The sequence below is a fragment of the Acaromyces ingoldii genome (genome assembly GCF_003144295.1).
Source record: "Acaromyces ingoldii strain MCA 4198 unplaced genomic scaffold FA10scaffold_3, whole genome shotgun sequence".
Classification (NCBI taxonomy): Eukaryota; Fungi; Basidiomycota; class Exobasidiomycetes; order Exobasidiales; family Cryptobasidiaceae; genus Acaromyces; species Acaromyces ingoldii.
The window spans coordinates 2,984,507-3,003,124 of NW_020290249.1; the positions used below are offsets into that span (position 1 = coordinate 2,984,507).

Consider the following 18,618-nt stretch of genomic DNA (forward strand, 5'->3'; position numbering starts at 1 on the left):
ATGATTGGTCGTCGCCTGAACTTCTCATCATCACAGAGAATGGCAGCTGCTGCGAGGACTACGGCTGGGCGACTGGTCTCTTCGAGAGCAGGGCTCTTCACGACGGCCAGGGCCATCACGGCTGCTCCTGCCGCTGCCCGGGGGCTGTCGAGCACGGCGAGCAGAGCCGTCGCGAAGCAGGGCCATGCCGGCGACCGAGGTGAGACCTCTCTTCTTCCCTCCGAGCATACTGGCGCAATGGCTAATCTCTCCCGCCTATCACAGTCAACCCTGCCTCGCCCTACCCTGAGCCTGCGGGCATGAACCCCGTGGAGCACTATGCCGCAATCCAGGGCCCACTGCACGACTACGGCAGCTACCTCGTCTCCTGTGCGTCTCTGCTCCTTGCAGTTTTTTGCCCCGTCTCGCTCCTGCTGACACAGCTCCCATTTCTTCAAAGGCCTGCCCAAGTTCATCCAACAGTTCAGCGTCGTCAAAGACGAGCTGACGCTCTACATTGCCCCGCAATCCGTCATCCCCGTCCTGACGTTCCTGCGCGACCATACCCAGACGCAGTTCAAGGCGTGCATGGACATCAGCGGGGCAGACTACCCGACCCGATCGCAGCGCTTCGAGGTCGTCTACCACCTCCTCAGCGTCCGCTACAATGCCAGGATCCGCGTCAAGACGTACGCCGACGAGGTGACGCCGGTCCCGAGCGCTACCGCCGTCTACAACAGCGCGGATTGGTGAGTCTGGATTCTAGTACTTATGCATCCCCAGTGCTAACGCTAAACGGATTGACAGGTACGAGCGGGAGATTTACGACATGTACGGCGTCTTCTTTGCGGGACACAATGACCTCCGCCGAATCCTGACCGACTACGGTGAGTTGGAGGCTGCATTTACGATGATGGACAGGAGCCCGAGTGCTGACTGCCTGAGATCAGGCTTCGAGGGACACCCACTGCGAAAGGACTTCCCTCTGACTGGCTACACCGAGGTCCGCTACGATGAAGAGCGCAAGCGCGTCGTTACGGAGCCATTGCAGCTCACGCAGGCTTTCCGAAACTTCGAGGCACAGTCAGTCGTCTTCCCTTTCCAATTCTTTCCAAGTTTTGGCCTGCCTTGCGATGCTGACACTTTCTTCAAACAGATCGCCTTGGGAGCAGGTCGGGACGGGTGAGAGCTACCGTCCAAAGGAGTACAAGCTTACGCCTCCCAAGCCAAAGGAAGAGGGTAAGGACAAGAAGTAAACACTCAGTCCCGTTTTGCTCCCGTAGAGAAAAGATTTCCTTTGCAACTTTGGATCTGGGCCTCGAAACCATACACTGTTGATGACATAGGATAAAGGGAACGAAAGGGTATCAGTCACTAGAGAAAACCTAAATAATGCTTGGGAAGGGAAAGAAGCTAAGCCCGATTCGAGGCGGCACGGCTTCGCGTCATGCGTATTGGTGCTTGGCTGTCGTCCACGGTCCTATTTCGTGTCCGCACCTTGCTGCTGTTCTCCATCGCGGTAGCCTCCTCGTGAGTCTCGATGGGCGCCTTTGGGCGTACAGGAGACCTGACGAGTTGGACACTGTCGTCGCCGATCGCTATCTCCTCCTCTTCTGCTCCTCCCACTCCTGCTTCCTCCTCTGTCTCTTCTCCCTCATCCTGAGTGAAAGGGAGCGGCTGTCTCTTTGAGAATAGAGATAGTGGGACCTCGCCTGTGATAGACTTTGCCGGCGAGATAATGCTCGTACTGACATTTGCGTCGACGGCACCGAAGGGCCACCGAGCCGTCTTTTGGGGCGAAGCTGGCGCCAGCGTGCCTTGCTCTTGCTCCGCCTCGACGAGGGGAGCGGCCGCCAATGCAGAACTAGAGTGGACTGTGCATAATGATTCCGTGCCGTCCTCATCTTCGGAAGGCTCCTCGTCCTGGTCTGCTGCCGCTGTCTCTACTACCGCGGGTCGATCGAATGGCTCTGCGCCCTCGTCCTTTGCCGAGTCGACATCGTCGCAATGGTCCTCCTCAACAACCTCTTCCAAATGAGTTCCACGTTCAGCCCCTGACTCTCCATCAAGAACCTGTTCTTCCTCGGCAGCTTCCTCTGACGGCGCATCTGAAGTCTCGACGGGTGGATCCGACGAGGAGCCAGCCATCACCATCGACTCGTCTTCCTCTTCGTCGACATCTCCCTCAGTCTCGTTCGATGCGCCATTCTCCCAAGTAGCTTCCTGCTGCTCTTCTTCTTCTTCTTCCTCGTCTGATGGTCCAGCAGTGACGTCGGCAGGATTTGGACAGATGTCATCGGAGGGATGGGGTCCAACCGTGTCTTCGCCAGGCTCAGTGAGCTTCTCAGAGACCGGCGTGCTTTCTTGCTCTCCTGAGGGCTTCTCGTCGCCCGAGGAACTGGCTTCTTCCTCGTGAATCTCTGCAATCTCTTCGTGGGTACCCTTGCCCGTGTGGCGTTGCTCCTCGTCGGTTCCTACTGACGTTTTCTCGGCATTCTCTACCGTGGCAGGTGAGGGGCTCTCTTTGTCCTTTTCCGGCAGCTGGACGTCGAGCGCTGCCTTTGTCTCTTGTTGCGCAGTTGGCTCACTAAGGATCTGCTCATTGGTCTTGACCTCACTCGACTTTGTCTTTTCCTCCTGCTCGTCCTGCTCTCCATCCTGATCGACCGACACGTCGATCTCCTCACTCTCCAGAACTTCCTCCTCCACCCTCTTCGACTCCTTCACTTCAACGGCAGCCACAGGGGCTTCGGCTCCCTTCGCCTCGGGCCCACTTGCATTCGCACTCGCACCTACCACCGGCTGGCTCACGTTGCTCTTGACCACTTTCCTGACGACCGCTGCAGCCGGCACGGGCGCCTTGGCTCTCGCATTGGAAGAAGCCGTGCCCTGCATGAGGCGGCTGCTCGTCGTTCCCGCCGAAACTTTGCGCGCGACACCCGCCGTGGCGGAGGCTGTACCCGTTGCCGAAGATGGCGGGCCTGGCCGGGATGCCGGCTTGACTGTATTTGAAAGGGGCGGCCGCATGCGAGCGGTGATGGCCTTGCTTGGGCCAGAAGTCGCCGTCGCAGCGCGCGGTGCTGCAGTCGAGAAGGCCGCCCGAGGAGCCGGAGCGGCTTCATGCGGAGGTGCGGGCCCTCGTGTTGATGGTACCGACGAAGGAGCGACTTTCTTCACTGCTGCAGCTCTTGTTGTTGTAGCAGCCGTTCCAGAAGGAGGTTTGCGCGTGACGTGGGCACTTGCAGCACTGCTGCTGCTGCTGCTGCTGGCTGCCGACGAGGACGGGACGGTGCGAGAGACTGGCCTCGTCGCACCAGATGCGGTCTGCGCGGCAGCTGCACTGATGGGCGCTTTCCTCTCGACAACCGGACGCTTGTTTGGAGATGCCGCCGTTGTCGAAGCTGATGACTTGGCCGGTGCCTTTGAGGAGGCAGCAGCAGCAGCGTGCGGAATCTGAGTTGCGCTGGATGACTGCGTTTGCACTTGCCCAGCCTCAGCACGCGCGCTAGTCGCAACAGGGCCAGCGGATGATAACGATCCTGCCGCACCCTCTCGTTTCTTGGCTGCCACCGCCTTCTCTCTGAGCGCAGCCAGCGGCGCTGCCCGCTTGCCCGCAACAATCTTGGCCGACGGACCCAGCAATCGCTGCCGCGCGCCCATCTTCTTTGCCGTCGAGCTGACCCTGCGCTTGGTCAATGCCGTCAGCGGCTTGCGACTCGCAATCGAGGCTGCTGCCGGTCTCGTCCCGAACACATCGGCCTGTTGATCGGGCTTCTTTGCCGCTGTCTGCATAGGCACATCGACATTGTCAAACTTGAGCATTGGAATCGGTCGATTTTCAAGGTCCTCATCGTCGACTTGCTGCTGCTGCTGCTGCTGCTGCTGCTGCTGGAGCGCCGGTTCGGGCCGTCGAATCGTATGAGGAGCGCTGCTGGACGGCGGGGGACCAGCAATGAGGACCCTGGCGGCCTTTTTATGCGCGCTCTTCTTGGCCGTCGCGACCGAGAACGTGACCGTCGGGCTCAGACTCGAATGAGGCAGCATACTGTCCGCTCTGCTGCTGCTTGGCATCGGCGTCGTCGACGAGGTGTGCTGTGCCCATCGCTGGCGCATCTCTGCTTGCTCCTTTGCCAGACGAGCGGCAACGCTGTCGCTCGGATGCCGCGGTCTGCTCTCTCGAGGTTCCTCTTCGGCTGTCTCTCTCGACTCTGTTTCTGTCGCAGCAGCAGCAGCAGCAGCAGCCTCTCGCCGCTCTCGCCTTCGTCGCTGCTTCTCCTCGTCTGCCATCGTCATTCGTGCATGCTCGCTTCCCATCGCATGATCCTCGCAAGAACGAGGGTCGCTCGATGACGACGAGCTCTTTGTCTGCACCACGCGCGGTCGCTCCCGCTGCCCCGGCACCGAGGCTACGGCGCTGCGCATCGAGTCGTGCGGCGCCGTGTGGCTGTTGGCCCTCGCGTGGGGCATCGTAAAGGCAGTGGTCAGTGAGGCTACATTGAGCCCCGAGGCGACCGAGAAGCTCGTCTTGACGTGCGCAGTGGCTGCGAGCGGACGCGACGCGGTCGAGCTGGCCGACGAGGACAGTGGTGCATGCGGAGCAGAGCGCAAAGAGGACGACGAGGGCTGCACTTCGGCGATTGCCTTTGAGCTCCGCGCTGCGACAGGCTCATCGTGGGACGAGGATGGAGGTGCAAGCCGCACTCTTGCTGGCTTGACTGCCACTTTGCTCGATGCGACTTCCGCTGGCCTCGCCCGAGGCTCCATAATCGTCACAGCCTCCTCTTTGCCAGCTTCCACACTGAAGAACGAGGCCGGCGGCTTGTATGGCCCAGTCTTGGGCAGGGAAAGGTACCGGCGAATCGTAGGTGTAAATGCGGCCGTGAGTCTGCCGCCGAAGTCAGCCAGTGAGGCTCCTACTCCAAGCACATCGGTCACCACTCACTGCTCCACACGTTCTGGCCACCGGGCCACGTACAGCTCAAAGACCTTTTTGCTCCACTGGCGCACCTCTGGGTTGCTGTCTGTCGCAGCGCCCCTGATGATCGTCTCGACATCGGCGACGCGCTTCCCGATTCTCTCCTTGCTCTCCTGAGACTCGAGCAGCAGTAGCGTACACTCGACTGCGACGATGCGCAGCGTCTGTGCCTTGTCCCTGGCCCCTTCGCGCAAGAGCGGCAGCAGCGAGGGCAGGCGGCAGTGCTTTGCGATGAGCAGCAGGCATTTTTTCGCCCGTGCCAGCGCAACCTTGTTGGTGCGCGCACAGATCTGGAGCAGCGTGGGGACAAAGATGGGCACGAGGCTCTCGAAGCGCTCGGCCAGACGCGGGGCCACCGAGTTGACGACGTCGGCCGCCGTGCCCGAGAGCTTGGTCCTCTCCGAGAGCAGCTTTGTTTGCTGGGGTCAGTGCATTTGATGACCATTTCAGACTAGAAGAGAACTCACCGAGCTGATGATGGGGTTTGCAATGCCCTTGAACAGCACAACAAAGTCCTCGTACTTGTATCCGCCCGACTTGGTCACGACCTCGAGGCGGGCGAGGGCCCTGTCGAGGCGCTGCCACGAGTCCTCGGTCTCGGGCTCCTGCAGCGACGCGCCAATCTGGGCAAAGTAGGCATGGAGGTCCCGTGCAGAGGTCAGCGCGATGCGCTCCTCCTGCTTGGCCGGCATGCCCTGTGTCCTGTCCTTGGATGCGAAGGCAAAGTAGCTAGTCCTGTCGGCGGATATCGATGTTAAAGAGATAGAGCGTGGCGAGATCAACACCAAACGCTCACTGTCTCTGAAATTCCACAAACGCGATCCGTCACGTGTTGCTCCACCTTTGGATTTTTTTCCCAGTCAGTCTTGCATCTTCGTCCTTTTTATTTCGACTTTCTTTTTGGGTTTTTTACCTTGCTAGGTCACCAGAGAACGAGGGGATGACGGCCTCGCCAGGATGGCCCGTTGCTGGTCCGTCTCGCAGCAGCCAGGAGCAGTCGACGTCGGCGCTGGCCCGGGGCATGTCCTTCTCGACAGACTATGCGACGCGCGAGCAGCCGCTACGGCTGCGCATCGCGACCACGACGGGGTACGGCTCTCCTGCTGCTGCTCCGCGCCGCCAGTTCCTGCTGCCGTGTGTGCCCAGCGCGCCGATCGCGTCGCTCAAGGCGCGAATCGCAAGCATCATCGGCGGTTTCCCTGGAGGCGATCGAGAGCTGCGGACAGAAGATATCACCTTGCTCCTGCAGGGCTACGAGATCGTCGACGACGGCGTCGTGGGCGATGTGCTGCGCGACGACGACATCGTGGAGTGAGTCCGGTCTGCGCTGCCTTCTTGACGAATGCTGAAGAAACTGACCAGGGATCCGGCAATCATTTGCAGGGTGACAGCGTCGGAGCAAGGGGAAAGGCAGCGCTCGTCTTTAGGCTCACAGGAACCAAGCTCGTGCGGCGAAGGGAGCCGGCGGACGCAGAAGAGGAACCGGCAGCGAAGGCGTCTCAAGCATGCTGCCAAAGAGGAGAATGGCGACGGAGAAATGAGTGACCAGCTGGGCAGTGCAGAGAGCGGAGACGGAGATGAAGGCGGGGACGAGGAGAAGCCCCTCATGGCTCAAGCGGCCAGGATCGCTGCTCTGATGAAGAGCGAGATCGCCATGGACAAGCCAGCCAAGAAGAAACAGCGCCTTGACGCACAAGAGGACGAGGAAGATGACTTTCCCAGGCCACCGACGGGAGTATCTGCTCTTCCAGGCCTCTCGATGATGCCCTTGTCAGCTCCCAGTGCAGCAGGTGGTGGCGCAGCCGCAGCGATGACTGCGTTCGAGGAGCGCAGACGGCAGATGGCCCAGAGGCAAAAGGCGGCCGCCTCGACATCAAACATAGACGCAGTCACAGTGGCATCAATCGCCCGCTCCTCGTCGGCGTCATCTGTCTCAGACGATTCGTCGTCAGAGTCGGAGTCGTCTTCTTCCTCGAGCGAAGCGTCCTCTTCATCCTCATCGTCCTCATCGAGCGACTCAAGCGAATCGTCAGGCGACTCCTCGAGCGAATCATCATCGTCTGACGAAGAGTCAAGCAAGCAAGAGCCACGGCTCACCGGGAAAGAAAATGGTACAAATCACGGGAGCCACGCAAATACATCGACGCGACAGCGCCTTGACACACCTCCTGGCGGCTGGGTCGCGCCAGGCAACGGCACATCTCGCACGAAGCGAGCAAACCGAGCGAAGCGGGAGAAGCTGCTGAAGCGCAGGGCGGAAGAGCGGGAGGTCACTTTTGCCGAGGCAAAGGAGAGGGCAGAGAAGAGGCAGAGGGGCGAGGAGGTCGATGAGGACGATACAGCCAGGGGCTGGATGGTGGACAAGAAGGCGGCGGCAGCGGCGGCAACGAGGACACAGCACAGTCGACCTGCTCCTCAGGGGAATGGATGGCAGCACCTCGACGAGCACCTCCTGCCGCCTGGTGGGGGCAGCTTTGGTATCGTACCCCCACCAAAGGCTCCATCGCACCACTCGGACTCGGACTCGGACTCTGAGTCCGAGTCCGAGTCAGAGTCTGAATCAGAAGCAGATGACGAGGACGAGGCTATCGAAGCAAAAGGGCCCAAGGAAAAGCCGGCGACCAAGAAGGACGTGGCGGTGGTCGTCTCAAAGCAGAAGTTTGAGCAAGTACCCTGTCCCTCGCAGCGCAACGAGCCCGTGCCAGCAGGCGTCCGCTTGACTAGTGTCAACTGCCAGGACCTTTATCTCCGCACTGTTCTCAACGCCGAAGTGGGCGACGTTGGAGGAGAAGCGCAAGACAAAGAGGTCAATGTCGCAGCGAGCATGTACAGTGACGCATACAAGCAATTTGTTGCCATGGGACGCGCCCAGCTCGCGCGGGAGAAGAAGGGCGAGGAAGACGACGACGACGTTGCAGTGGACGAGCCTGCACAGCTGCATCCGGATCTGCCGATGCAGTTTGGAAAGACGCCCAACTGGAACGGTCAGGAGGCAGTCGTAGCTCTGCCGCTGCAGCCGCCGCCGCCACCACCTCCACGGGCAGCCGTTGTCGCGGCTGATGCCATGGCAAAGATGGGCCTGCCGACGAGCTTCACTGGCAGTGTCGTGCGAGAAGAGGTCCAAAAGGACCTCGGCGACGGCGAGCTCGACTACGGAGAGCCAGAGGTGTTCCAAAGGCCAAAGAATGGCACCGTCGCCGCGGTCGCCAACGGTGCACACGTCGGTCTCAACGGCGCTGCCTCGGCGGCCCCACAAGGCAGCGATGGGAGCAACGGCAAGGTCAACAAATCTCCTACATTGATCAAGGCAGACCTGAAGCGTCTGCGAGAACTGCGCAAGAATCTCGAGGATGAGATAGGACAGCTGAGGCAGAAGCAGGCCTCGGCATCGCTCTGATGAAGAAGGCACAATTGTAGCAATAACAGACAAGCAGCAGATAGTATTACAATGAATCAACCTCATCACATGGCTTTCCCCTCGCTCAAGACGCCTTGAGTGCCTCTATGCCGCCCGCCTTGCGGATGCTGGGATGAAGAAATCCAAGATCAGTTCGCCAGTCCACAACCAGATGGGTACCTCTACTCACGCCTTTTTGATGTCACCGGCAGTCTTTTGCCACACATTGTCCGTCTTGTCGCGCGCCATCTGCTCGACGTCGTCGCCGAACTTGTCGACGAGGCGCTGGAGCCAGGTGCGCTCTGCGACGGACGTGAAGCGGGGAACGGGCGTCTTTGCGTCGGCCAGCTCCTGCAGCTTCTTGACCACCTGGCCCTCGTCTTCTTCCTCTTCTTCCTCGGCCTCCTCCCTTTCCTCGTCTCGACCGTCCTCTCCATCCTCTCCATCCTCTTCATCCTCTTCATCCTCGTCTTCGTCTTCCTCGTCGCTGTTCAACGCCTGGCCCCAGACAGTCTGCGCCCGCCGCGGCCGGTCCTCGACGACATCGACGACATTGCCCTCCTCATCGCGCACAATCCTCGCCATTGTGCTCCCCAGCGCCCCGCGCTTGCTCCTCGGAATCTGGTCCGCCGGCCTTTCTTTCCTCTTGATCCCACTGCCACTACCACCGGCGCCGCCGGCATCGTTGAGGCGCAAGTCGCCGACGAGGCCGAGCCGCTCGTAGTTCTGGCGCAGCGTCCGCTTGGGGTCCCAATTCTTCTTGAGCACATCGGCGCCCTTGAGCTCGGGCGCGCGCACGAGGCGCTTCTGCATCGACCGCTTCGTGCGCGCCGAGGGCCCTGCGTGCGTGCCTGACCGCGCTTTGCGGCGCTGTCGTGGCGTTGCCATTATTCGCTTCCTCTCAAGATTCCGTCGTCCGACGACGAGAAGATGTGTCTAGTGAGAGAACAACGACAAACGACGGAGGCTTCCTGGAACCAAAATTTTGGAATTTCAAGAATTTACGCTCTGAGCCAGAGAAAAAAAGAGGAGCCAACACGTGTTTGAGAAGACTCGGTCCTTGACTTTTTGCAACACTCTCGAGGCATCTGAACAAGACTCGCCGAGAGAGAGAGAGAGCTAGAGGACAGAAGAAACCACAACCAAGACAGACAGAAGTAAAGACGAGGACGATGCCTGCACCGCTCGTGCCCGTCATCATCTGCGGCCATGGGTCAAACCTTTATCCGATCTGCGAGGGGTCGCTTCCCATCCGTCCCATCCGGGTGCCCAATGGCAGCGGCATCGCCAGTGGCAGTGGCAGTGGCAGTGGTAGTGGAACGGGCAACGGCGGCGGCGTCGAAGGCTCCGCGGCGTCAGCCGATGCCTCGCAAAAGAACCGGGCCGCACCGCTGCCAAAGGCCCTTGTACCCCTAGCGAACCGGCCACTGATTGCGTATGCGCTCCAGAATGTGCTCAGCGCCGGCTTCTCGCACGCCATTGTGCTGGCGCCCAGCGCGCACCACGGCGCCATCTCGCGCGCCCTCGCCGGCGTCCGCCTCGTGCCGCCGCCTGTCCCGTCGTCGATGGAGGGAAAAAAGAAAAAGGAAGAGCGGGCGACTGCGGCGTCGGGGAGCAACATCTACGTCTGGGAAGGGCTCGCAAAGGGCAAGGTGCCGTCGGGCCAGGCGGTGGACAGCGCTGCCATCAGGGTCGAGCTCTTGCCGTTGGGGCCCTTCGACGGCGCGCTCGCACAGGCATCGTCGACCGACGATGCAAAGGAGGAGTCTTCATCGACAACGAGGAGAAGACCCTTTCCGCGGACAGCCGTGCCCGGCACCGCAGAGCTACTGCGGTGGCTCGACACTATCGGCAGGCTCGAGGTGCGTGTTGGTCTTTTCTCCTTCTGATGACAACCCACTGACCTATTAGCTTACCCCAGGCCGACCCCCTGGTGCTGCCCGTGGACCTGCTGAGCCCGTCACTCCCGCTGCGAACGCTCATCGATGCGTATGTGTCGGCGCAGGCCAGCGCCCAGGGCGTGCCGACGCTCTGCTGTGCCCTCTACGAGCGCAATGCCGGCGAAGGGACGGGCAAGGAGCGCGAAAAGGACGGGCCACCGCGGCTCCTCGCCGGCTTCGTGCCTGCAGACACAGACACAGCCAAAGCAGCCGCGGGCCAGGCGCTGGTGCTGCTCGAGGACGAGCCCGACGCGACGATGGATGTCTCGCTGCGCAACTCGCTCCTGGCGCGCCACCCACACCTGCGCCTCTCGACGGGCCTGCTCGATGCCCACGCATACATCCTCAATCGCCACCAGGTGCTGCCGCTGCTCGAGGCGCGGCGCGAGCTGACGAGCCTGCGCGAGCACGTCGTCCCGCTGCTTGCCAAGGCTTCGTGGATGAAGGGCTTTGCTGAAAAGGCCGGCATCGGCGCCCTGGCCAGCGACGACGACGACGACGACGACGACAACAACAACGCCGAGGCCCAGGCGAGACGCGGCGACGATGTGGTGGACCTCGAGACGCTGGCGAGGCAGGGCAGCCAGACGCTACGGCACGAGTCGATCAAGCGGAGCACGACGCTGTCGGCGCCCGCTGCCGAGGGCAAGGTGCGGTGCTATGCCGTCGTGACGAAGCTCGGCGGCGGCGCGCGTGGGAGCACGGCGCCGGGAGCAGATCCGTCAGCAGTGGCCGATGTCGATCCAGAGACGGGCCTGCCCCGGTTCGTTGCGCGGGCAAACACCATCCCCACGTTCCTCGAGTGCAACCGATGGGTGAGTGAGCGCTGAGCGAGCGAGTGAGCTGTGTAATTGTCAGCACAGACTGATTGTGATGAACTTGCAGCTCCTCAAGGCCCTTTCCTCTTCTGCGACGACGGCGGCATCTTCGACCTTTGCCATTCCCCAGGTACTCGCACCTCCATCTGCCGATGACGGTCCGAGCTCGACTGCTGGGTCTGCCGCCGCCTCGTCGTCCGACACGGCGCAGGTCTCGCCGGACTCGCTCGTCGCGCCTCAGGCCCGCCTGTTGGACCGCGCAAGCATCAAGCGGTCCGTCGTGGGTGCGCGCGTCGAGGTGGGCCGCAACGCGCGCATCAGCAGCTCCATCCTCGTCGACGGCTGCTCCGTGGGCGAGGGCGCCAAGCTGGAAAATGTCATTGTGTGCAACGGCGCCAGTGTGGGCGCACGGTGCAATTTGCGCGACTGCGATGTTGGGGCTGGTGTCGTCGTGCTGCCCGACACGAGTGCCAAGAACGAGAAGTTTGTGCTGGAGGAAGAGGATGAGGACGAGGAGGACGATGAAGAGGAGGAAGAGGAGGAAGACGACGACGACGAGGGGGCACAAGAGGAGGACAGCGACTGATGCATGCAAGCTGCAATCACAATGGGACAATGTAGATCATCATTCATACAATACAGACATAGATGGGGTCTGAACAACTTGCGTGTCGAGAGAATGAGGAAAGGGGGCTTGATTGTTCGTCGTCTGCTCGCGCCTAGAGATCCGTTCACGTCTCAGAATATGCGCTCAAGGCAGTCTAAAAACAAAGCGCAGTCGCCCCTCCACTTGTGTCTTCTTTCTTGCCTCAGCGCGATGGTCCTTGCACCTTGAGGGAGACGTACCAATGCAACGACGCCATGGCGAGGGGCACGGCCGTGGCGGGGGTGAGGGCGAGGCTAAGGGCGAGAGCAAGGGTGGCCGGGGCATTGACGAAGCGTGCGAGTCGGATGGTGTGGTCGACATGGATATGAGCTCGGACGAGGAAGAAGGCGAGGAGGTATCGTTCATCGTCGACGCCAACCCCACCGATGCGGCGTACTTTGACCCAGACCAGTCGCTCGAGGCAGCAGCCTACCACCTCTTTGAGCGCCCGTGCGGCTCCTCGCTGCTCGGCGCAGCTTCTTCGGCGACGGCGGCGGCGGCGGCGGCGGCTGAGCCATCGACGCAGTCTGGCTGCTTCAATTGCGAGTCGCTCGAGCACAGCTTGCGCGCCTGTCCGCGCCCGCTCCACCAGGCGACGATTCGCAAGAATCGTGCCTTTTTCGAGGCTGCGCGCCGGCCCGCCACCCCCGACGACGACGATGGCAACGACGATGACGACAACAAGAGCAACCCGGCAGTAGGCGGGCCAACAAGAATCGCTGCAGCGGACGCGCGAGCAACAAGATCGTACGGCCAGCCGCCGCGCGACTTTGCCGAGCGCTTCTACCTCCTAGAGCGCTGGCGGACAGAGCGTCTACGATGGCTCGACACGTTCCAGCCCGGCATGGCGAGCACGGAGCTCCAGCGGGCGCTCGGAGTCGTCGATGCCGAGCGCGACGAGCTGCCGTTTCTATACATGATGCTCCGCTGGGGCTACCCGCCGGGCTGGGCCTCGAGCGACGGTACCAATCCGCTGAAGAGGTTGTGGGCACTGTACGAGGGGGACAGCGCTTGGATCGAGGCGCGGCCACTACAGGGATTCGAGGATATCCCACAGCTGAGCGAAACCACGGTGGAGGCGAAGGGAATAGAGGCGAAGCGAGAAGCAGAGCCCAAAGGCGCAAACGGAGTGGGTGATGCATCGCAGGAAGGAGCAAAGGAGGAAAGGGACGTCATTCCAAAGGGTGAAGTGAAAGAGGAAGGGGAGATTACAATTAGCGACGAGGAGGACGAGGGGAAGAGAGTCAGGCGATGGGTCAACTATCGGACAGCGCTCTTCGACAGCTACAGGCTGCCCATCTACAACGTAGGTCCTTGTTGGCGCCTCAAGATGGACTCGCTTGCTCACCACGGCATTTACGTCTTCAAGGGCCACCCGCTCCCAGACATGGAGCTTAATCAGCGCGCATACACCAGTCTTTCGGACTCACGGGACGACTTGTTTCACACAGACATCACACGCAGTGGCGCATGGGACCCGTACAAGTACACCAACAGTTATCATACGCGAGGATGGGACGAGGTGGACAGACAGCAGGGGCCACGATAGGGCCAGGAACAACCAACTCATATGTACCACTATTACCATTAGCATTGCCATGACTGGTCCTGACAAAGGCCAATGACCGTGCGAGGAGCCGAGCATCTGAATTTCACGTGTTGCTCTGAATTTTTTGCCTGGAGCCGCGCGCCCTGTAAACCCAAGCGGCTCCCTCACCACCAACCAGTCAGTCTGCACTCCCAACGAGAGGCGGGCCAGCTCATCGTCGGCCGCCCCTCTCGCCTGAGGTTACCTTGTGCCGTCTACGACAGCAGACGATGGTATACCACTACGGATCACCGATCATCGCCATGCCTCCACTGGCTTCTACCCCACCGACCCCCTCCTCGCTCCACCGCCACGCTTCGCACGACTCCCCAGCCACCCACCTCCAGCCTGACGGCTCCTCATCCTCGTATTCTTCTACGTCCCTGGCGCCAAACACGCAAGCATCTCACCAGATCCCCTTTCAGGCGACGCCCGTCCACCATGGACCAACACCGCTGAGCTTCGGTTTTGGCTTTGGCTCGTCTGGCTCCTCGACGCCGCAATCTTCTGCGCTGCACCAGCAATGGGGTCAACCATCGACGGCTACGCCGACCTCTCACTTCTCGCCCTCTTCAGCACGCTTTGCCTCGCCAGCCTACCAGTCTGTGCCCAGCACATCGAGACGATCGGAGGCCAAGCGGCGGCGGGACGATGACGATGGAGATAGCGACAGTGAGATGGATACGGCGGGACCCTCGCGCGAGAAGAGCGGGAGCCCGCTGTCGAACCGACCCATGGCCAGCTCCCGGCAGACACTTCCCAAGCGCATGCGAGCTGGTCTTGGCGCTGTCGGTCTCATGAGCCTCGACGAGGGAGCGACACGCCAAAGTCCGTCTCTCCCAGCCAGCAGCACCACCTCAAGCAAATCTGCGCCGAGCGAAAGCGGTACCGGCAGACAGACTTCGATGGCCGATCGTGTGGATGTTGGCCGAATTCTTGGTGAGTTTATGTTTGCACTGTGCTGCAAATGAGCGCACCATGCTGACTGTCGACGTCATACAGCCACCCTGGACAAGCCATCGCTCTTATCTCTCTTCCACAAGCTCCTTCAAAGCAGCTCCGATCCCGGGCTCAGGGACCAGATCGTCTCGCTTCTGCCCTCGCCATCGCTCGACTCGATCGAGCCGGCGCTCGACGAGGCAGAGAAGGCCATCAGAGCGGCCTTGCCGAGTGCGGGCCAGCATGAGGTCCGAGCCGAGTTCGCTTGGGGACGGCTCAGGAGCCCTGTGGCCGAATTTGTCCACACCGCTCAGGGCTTTCTTCCCCTCTTTGTCGACGAAGACCTGCCCTCGACACCGTCATCAACGGGAGAAGGATCGAGCAAGCGGGAGCGGCCGCATGTCTCGACCACCTTCAACTTTCTTCATCTCGTCACCGTCAGGGCGCTTCGCATTCTTGAAGCATTACCGGCCGTTCCAAGAACGGCTTCGATGTTTGCCCTCGACCGGCAGCAGCCCGGGCCATTGTTCCGCATTGGCAGCTGCGAGGCGGTCAAGCAACTGAGCCAGATGCTGCCTACCCACACCATGGCCATTTCCTCGCCGAACAGCATCGTCAATCAGCTCCTTCCCCAACTGGCCTTGCAGTGGACGCGGCTTTTTGAGCGAGTGGCCAAAGCCGTCAACGAAGAGGGCAAGATGTTTGGCGCTGAAATGGTGCGAGGATGGATCGGGTCGCTCAACGCGCTCGTGACGCCGCAGCAGGGCGACGCAGAAGCCTCTGTGGACGATCCGGCCAAGGCGATGCGGTCGACGCTGAATGCGCTCAAGAGCCGACTCGAGCACGAGGTTGGCTGGCTCGTCGGCGTGCATCGTGGCTCTTCCTCCTCCTCGTTTGGCTATTCAACAGCCCAGCATCACCAACACCAGCCTCCGACCCAGCACCACCTTCATTCTCGACCCATGGATCAGGAAGAGGAACTGTAGCTGGCTCGCCTCCCCATCACCCTCGCATCAATCGAGAGACACACTCAGACTCTCTCTCTCTCGTCTGCCCCAATTCTCATATCATCAGTCCACGTTTCACGGCATGTCTCGGTCACTTTGTCAAATTTTTCAATTACCCCTCTTCTCATCTTCATCCACACAAGAAACATCATGTACAAATCGCACCCTCCCTCTTCGTTCAGCTCAGATCCAATCCAATAATGATGATCAACGTTAGATGATGAATCGACGAGAACGCAAGTGAGCACGGTCACAACGGGAGAGGTCGTGAAGAACGATTGAAGATGCAATATTGACCAAGTCTGTCCATCTGATGATGACACAAAGAGTCCTGGATACAAGTACAGATGCGAGAGAGGGAGTCAACTAATACCGAGGTTGCTTGTCGGATGCGCCCAGTTCCAAAAAGTCCGTGGGCCGCTCCCTCTTCTGACCCTGGACTCGTTTGCTGAGAAACAACGAGATGTCAGTATGTTCCTCTTCTCCCGAACGTGGTGCTGCAGAAGAGCATGGTCACTCACTTTTGATTGACAGGCAGGCGCATGTAGGCGCTCTCCTCGTTTGTGGGAGGGGGCACTCGAGGATTGAAATGTCCCTGCCCGCCATTCCCATTGGCATTGGCCTGCTGGAACGAAGCCCAAGGGTTCATGCCACCCATGCCCATGCCACCCATGCCGTTCATACCGTTCATGCCCATCCCCATCATGCCCATTCCCATCCCCATGCCGCCCATAGGCATGGGTGGCATACCCATAGCACCGAAGCCGCCCATGTGCTGACCTGCAAACGGATTGCCACCACCGTTCCCGTTCGACATGGCCCCCTGCTCCTTCTTGGCGCCTTGGTTGTTGGTGCCCGTGACCTGAAGGAATTGTGCGCGCATGATCTGGAGCTGCATCTGGAGCTGCATGCGCATCGGTGGCGGCAGTTGAGGGTTCATGAGCATCATCATGATCTGCTGAGCAGCCCTCGGATTCCACTGTTGCTGCGCCTTGTCGTCGCCCTGGCTGTTTCCTTCATCCTCGCCCTCGTTGTTCTCGCTCGATTGTCCCATGCTCGCCTCGGCCGGCTTCTGCGGAAGGCCGTGGGGCTGCACCGGTTTCTTGTCCTCTTCGCCATCTTCCTTCTTGACCTCGCCGTCCGTCCCCTCCTTTCCAGCGTCCTGCTCATCTTGATCTCCGCCATCGACACCATTGCCCTCCTCCTCGCTCTTGGCGACCCCGCCGTTTTCCTTTTCCTCCTTCTCCCGCTCCATGTCTTCGGCTTTCCTCTCACTCTTCTCAATCTCGCTGTCGATGTACTCCCGCACCGCCTTCCGCTTCTCGTCGTCCCTCTGCAGCTCGCCAAGGTCAGCGATGCGCTTCTCGCACTCTGCGCACGTAAAGTCATTGTCCAGGAGGTGCGTCTGGATGCACTCTTCGCAAAACGTCGTCGAGCAGCATGGCGTCTTGACGGCATCCCGAATCACCTTGGAGCAGAGCGGACAAGCCAACGATGAGTCCGAGGGCACGCTCTGGTACACGTCGGAACGCGTCAGGACCTTTGCCTGGGCTCTATTCCGCTCCCACTCGGCCTCATCGACCTGAGCAATGACGTAGCTTCCATCGGGGGTAATCATCAGGCCTTGGCTGCGCATCTCATCGGTGGGCGCCTCGACGGTCTTGAGCATGCTCTTGGGAATGCCCGTCGTCCGCTTCAGCCGGGGCTTGTTGTCAAACTCGCGGTCGTCATTGGTCGGGCAGTCATGGATCCAGTGGCCCTTTTTGTAGCAGCGAAAGCAGGTGTAGCCGATCGGCGGGGGGCGGTCCGAGACCTGGTGTTGGGCGGCAGCGTGGTGCTGGCCAGTCATCGGTCGAGGCGGACCGCCTCTTCGAGGAGCGCCGCCGCGCTCGCGATAGGTGGCGTGAGCCATGCGCTCCTGCGTCTCGTCCCACTGCTCCGTCGTGGCCTGGAACATGGCCGCAATCCTGGCCGCCTCATCTCCATCCTGGTCCGTCGACAGCGCCTGAACGGGCGCTGGTGCTGCAGACGACGGCCCTGGTGTGGCCGAAACGCTGGCATCTCTGCCGTCGAAACGCATGCTCATCTGGCCCCGGTACATCGGCCCTCGCCGGTCCATGGGCCCAGCGCTGCCTGCAGCTGCTCCCGGTGCGCCAGCAGGAATGCCCGCCGCTCTGACATCTGCCGCCATCGCATTGGCCGCAGCGGCTGCCTGGAGATCGGCGATGTAGTTGGCCGCGGTGCCCCGGCCCGGTTTCGAGGGTGGCAACCGGCGGACTATGACCTGCGACGACCTTGGGATGAAGAAGTTGTCGTCCTTGTACTCTGTCGGGCACAGAAGGTCAGCATGAGCCCATGTCCCCCTGTAGACACACCAGATACCCACCATCTTCAGTGTCCTGATTGTACACGGCCAGGTCAAAGTCGATGCCCTTTCCCATCTTGTTCTGCAGGATGATTTCGCGCTTGAGGTCCCAGACGCTGATGCCCGTGCCGTCAAAGGTGATGCGCGACGGCTCCTTTTGGGACTTGAAGCGGTAGTAGACGGAAGCCGACGCCATGTTGGGCAAGAGTAAAGAACTTCAGCTCTTTTTACGGGGGAAGAGGTGTCCGGTGGGGTGCAAAGAGAAGGCTGCAAATTGCTGAGAAAAAGGTAGGAAGCACAACAAAGGCGCAGAGACAAAAAGGGCAGAGCAGGGGAATAGGAGGGAGGAAGAAGGAATAGCTTAGAAGAAGGAAGGGGTATGCCGCCCTGATTGTCCAATGGCGAGCAAAAACTTCTCGGACGACAGGGGCGGAATGACCAAATGAAAGAGGACGATTGGAGGTGATGGTCGAAGCTCAGCTTGCGACTCGGATTTCGAGATCCCACTTTTCTTTTGACAGGCAGCACGTGGTTTTTACATTGTCGCGCGTCGTGAGCGTGACACCAGCACTGTTCCAATTTTGCAACTTTGGTGGCGAGCAGGGCGTGGAGAACGCTGCGACAAGGGCCGAGCAGAAGCAGGTAGATCACGTTGGTACACCACCCACTCAGAGAAACAAGGGAGACTGTACACGCCTTTCACCGCAGATAAAGTCTTTTTGCCTGCTCAATGGCGCCCCTGCTGAAAAGATTCTATTATCCGCACGCAGGAACAAGTGGTAGATATAGTTCGTCTACTCTGACAAAGGAGACAAGAACTGCGTCGCCTGCGCCAGAAGAGCGTCCCAGGACGGGTCAGAAGTGTCAAGGCAGGCGAAAAGGGAAGAAGCGTCAGGGTATGAGAAAGGATCCAAGGCGAAGTCGTTTGCTGCTCCGCCCTGCATTTGTGACGGTTCGGGAAAAA

General features: G+C 60.5%; 8 protein-coding genes across 8 annotated transcripts; 5 read left to right on the forward strand and 3 right to left on the reverse strand.

The window, feature by feature from the left end:
• Positions 1 to 7: 7 nt before the first annotated feature.
• Positions 8 to 1,616, forward strand: FA10DRAFT_129153 (putative NADH-ubiquinone oxidoreductase 30.4 kDa subunit mitochondrial precursor). The gene is made up of 6 exons (XM_025517972.1): positions 8 to 199; positions 265 to 369; positions 440 to 728; positions 787 to 866; positions 930 to 1,062; positions 1,136 to 1,616. The coding sequence occupies exons 1-6, from the start codon at positions 40 to 42 to the stop codon at positions 1,233 to 1,235; spliced, it is 867 nt and encodes a 288-aa protein (XP_025378181.1). The 5' UTR covers positions 8 to 39; the 3' UTR covers positions 1,236 to 1,616.
• Positions 1,617 to 3,558: 1,942 nt separating this feature from the next.
• On the reverse strand, positions 3,559 to 5,727 carry FA10DRAFT_129226 (hypothetical protein). The gene is made up of 4 exons (XM_025517973.1): positions 5,422 to 5,727; positions 4,922 to 5,364; positions 4,229 to 4,864; positions 3,559 to 3,852 (listed from the first exon to the last, which is right to left on the reverse strand). Exons 1-4 carry the CDS (start codon positions 5,644 to 5,646, stop codon positions 3,681 to 3,683), a joined length of 1,476 nt encoding a protein of 491 aa, XP_025378182.1. The 5' UTR covers positions 5,647 to 5,727; the 3' UTR covers positions 3,559 to 3,680.
• Positions 5,728 to 5,852: 125 nt separating this feature from the next.
• Positions 5,853 to 8,414, forward strand: FA10DRAFT_267410 (hypothetical protein). Its single transcript, XM_025521893.1, has 2 exons — positions 5,853 to 6,265; positions 6,338 to 8,414. Exons 1-2 carry the CDS (start codon positions 5,895 to 5,897, stop codon positions 8,349 to 8,351), a joined length of 2,385 nt encoding a protein of 794 aa, XP_025378183.1. The 5' UTR covers positions 5,853 to 5,894; the 3' UTR covers positions 8,352 to 8,414.
• Positions 8,385 to 9,297, reverse strand: FA10DRAFT_252702 (hypothetical protein). Its single transcript, XM_025519662.1, has 2 exons — positions 8,542 to 9,297; positions 8,385 to 8,479 (listed from the first exon to the last, which is right to left on the reverse strand). The coding sequence occupies exons 1-2, from the start codon at positions 9,237 to 9,239 to the stop codon at positions 8,437 to 8,439; spliced, it is 741 nt and encodes a 246-aa protein (XP_025378184.1). The 5' UTR covers positions 9,240 to 9,297; the 3' UTR covers positions 8,385 to 8,436.
• A 136-nt stretch (positions 9,298 to 9,433) lies between these two features.
• FA10DRAFT_267412 (hypothetical protein) lies at positions 9,434 to 11,762 on the forward strand. Its single transcript, XM_025521894.1, has 3 exons — positions 9,434 to 10,213; positions 10,273 to 11,106; positions 11,177 to 11,762. Exons 1-3 carry the CDS (start codon positions 9,524 to 9,526, stop codon positions 11,693 to 11,695), a joined length of 2,043 nt encoding a protein of 680 aa, XP_025378185.1. The 5' UTR covers positions 9,434 to 9,523; the 3' UTR covers positions 11,696 to 11,762.
• A 157-nt stretch (positions 11,763 to 11,919) lies between these two features.
• FA10DRAFT_267413 (hypothetical protein) lies at positions 11,920 to 13,397 on the forward strand. The gene has a single exon (XM_025521895.1). It carries the CDS (start codon positions 11,958 to 11,960, stop codon positions 13,302 to 13,304), a length of 1,347 nt encoding a protein of 448 aa, XP_025378186.1. The 5' UTR covers positions 11,920 to 11,957; the 3' UTR covers positions 13,305 to 13,397.
• Positions 13,398 to 13,467: 70 nt separating this feature from the next.
• FA10DRAFT_302171 (hypothetical protein) lies at positions 13,468 to 15,504 on the forward strand. The gene is made up of 2 exons (XM_025525068.1): positions 13,468 to 14,282; positions 14,346 to 15,504. Exons 1-2 carry the CDS (start codon positions 13,574 to 13,576, stop codon positions 15,266 to 15,268), a joined length of 1,632 nt encoding a protein of 543 aa, XP_025378187.1. The 5' UTR covers positions 13,468 to 13,573; the 3' UTR covers positions 15,269 to 15,504.
• An 11-nt stretch (positions 15,505 to 15,515) lies between these two features.
• FA10DRAFT_242016 (DWNN-domain-containing protein) lies at positions 15,516 to 18,096 on the reverse strand. The gene is made up of 3 exons (XM_025519267.1): positions 17,676 to 18,096; positions 15,811 to 17,614; positions 15,516 to 15,737 (listed from the first exon to the last, which is right to left on the reverse strand). The coding sequence occupies exons 1-3, from the start codon at positions 17,848 to 17,850 to the stop codon at positions 15,656 to 15,658; spliced, it is 2,061 nt and encodes a 686-aa protein (XP_025378188.1). The 5' UTR covers positions 17,851 to 18,096; the 3' UTR covers positions 15,516 to 15,655.
• Between the last annotated feature and the right edge of the window lie 522 nt (positions 18,097 to 18,618).

Excerpts from the sequence above, each read along its gene's own strand:
- FA10DRAFT_267412 (XM_025521894.1), top strand. The coding sequence starts at position 9,524 with ATGCCTGCACCGCTCGTGCCCGTCATCATCTGCGGCCATGGGTCAAAC. Across the intron at positions 10,214-10,272 it reads ACACTATCGGCAGGCTCGAG|GCCGACCCCCTGGTGCTGCC; the intron begins GTGCGTGTTGGT and ends AGCTTACCCCAG. Across the intron at positions 11,107-11,176 it reads TCCTCGAGTGCAACCGATGG|CTCCTCAAGGCCCTTTCCTC; the intron begins GTGAGTGAGCGC and ends ATGAACTTGCAG.
- FA10DRAFT_129226 (XM_025517973.1), bottom strand. The coding sequence starts at position 5,646 with ATGCCGGCCAAGCAGGAGGAGCGCATCGCGCTGACCTCTGCACGGGAC. Across the intron at positions 4,865-4,921 it reads TGGCCAGAACGTGTGGAGCA|ACTCACGGCCGCATTTACAC; the intron begins GTGAGTGGTGAC and ends CTTCGGCGGCAG. Across the intron at positions 3,853-4,228 it reads CAGCGACGAAGGCGAGAGCG|CAGCAGCAGCAGCAAGTCGA; the intron begins GCGAGAGGCTGC and ends CAGCAGCAGCAG.
- FA10DRAFT_267413 (XM_025521895.1), top strand. The coding sequence starts at position 11,958 with ATGCAACGACGCCATGGCGAGGGGCACGGCCGTGGCGGGGGTGAGGGC.
- FA10DRAFT_129153 (XM_025517972.1), top strand. The coding sequence starts at position 40 with ATGGCAGCTGCTGCGAGGACTACGGCTGGGCGACTGGTCTCTTCGAGA. Across the intron at positions 370-439 it reads CGGCAGCTACCTCGTCTCCT|GCCTGCCCAAGTTCATCCAA; the intron begins GTGCGTCTCTGC and ends ATTTCTTCAAAG. Across the intron at positions 729-786 it reads GTCTACAACAGCGCGGATTG|GTACGAGCGGGAGATTTACG; the intron begins GTGAGTCTGGAT and ends ACGGATTGACAG.
- FA10DRAFT_252702 (XM_025519662.1), bottom strand. The coding sequence starts at position 9,239 with ATGGCAACGCCACGACAGCGCCGCAAAGCGCGGTCAGGCACGCACGCA. Across the intron at positions 8,480-8,541 it reads GCCGGTGACATCAAAAAGGC|CATCCGCAAGGCGGGCGGCA; the intron begins GTGAGTAGAGGT and ends TCTTCATCCCAG.
- FA10DRAFT_242016 (XM_025519267.1), bottom strand. The coding sequence starts at position 17,850 with ATGGCGTCGGCTTCCGTCTACTACCGCTTCAAGTCCCAAAAGGAGCCG. Across the intron at positions 17,615-17,675 it reads CAATCAGGACACTGAAGATG|AGTACAAGGACGACAACTTC; the intron begins GTGGGTATCTGG and ends TGTGCCCGACAG. Across the intron at positions 15,738-15,810 it reads CGCCTGCCTGTCAATCAAAA|CAAACGAGTCCAGGGTCAGA; the intron begins GTGAGTGACCAT and ends GTTGTTTCTCAG.
- FA10DRAFT_267410 (XM_025521893.1), top strand. The coding sequence starts at position 5,895 with ATGACGGCCTCGCCAGGATGGCCCGTTGCTGGTCCGTCTCGCAGCAGC. Across the intron at positions 6,266-6,337 it reads CGCGACGACGACATCGTGGA|GGTGACAGCGTCGGAGCAAG; the intron begins GTGAGTCCGGTC and ends AATCATTTGCAG.
- FA10DRAFT_302171 (XM_025525068.1), top strand. The coding sequence starts at position 13,574 with ATGGTATACCACTACGGATCACCGATCATCGCCATGCCTCCACTGGCT. Across the intron at positions 14,283-14,345 it reads GGATGTTGGCCGAATTCTTG|CCACCCTGGACAAGCCATCG; the intron begins GTGAGTTTATGT and ends GACGTCATACAG.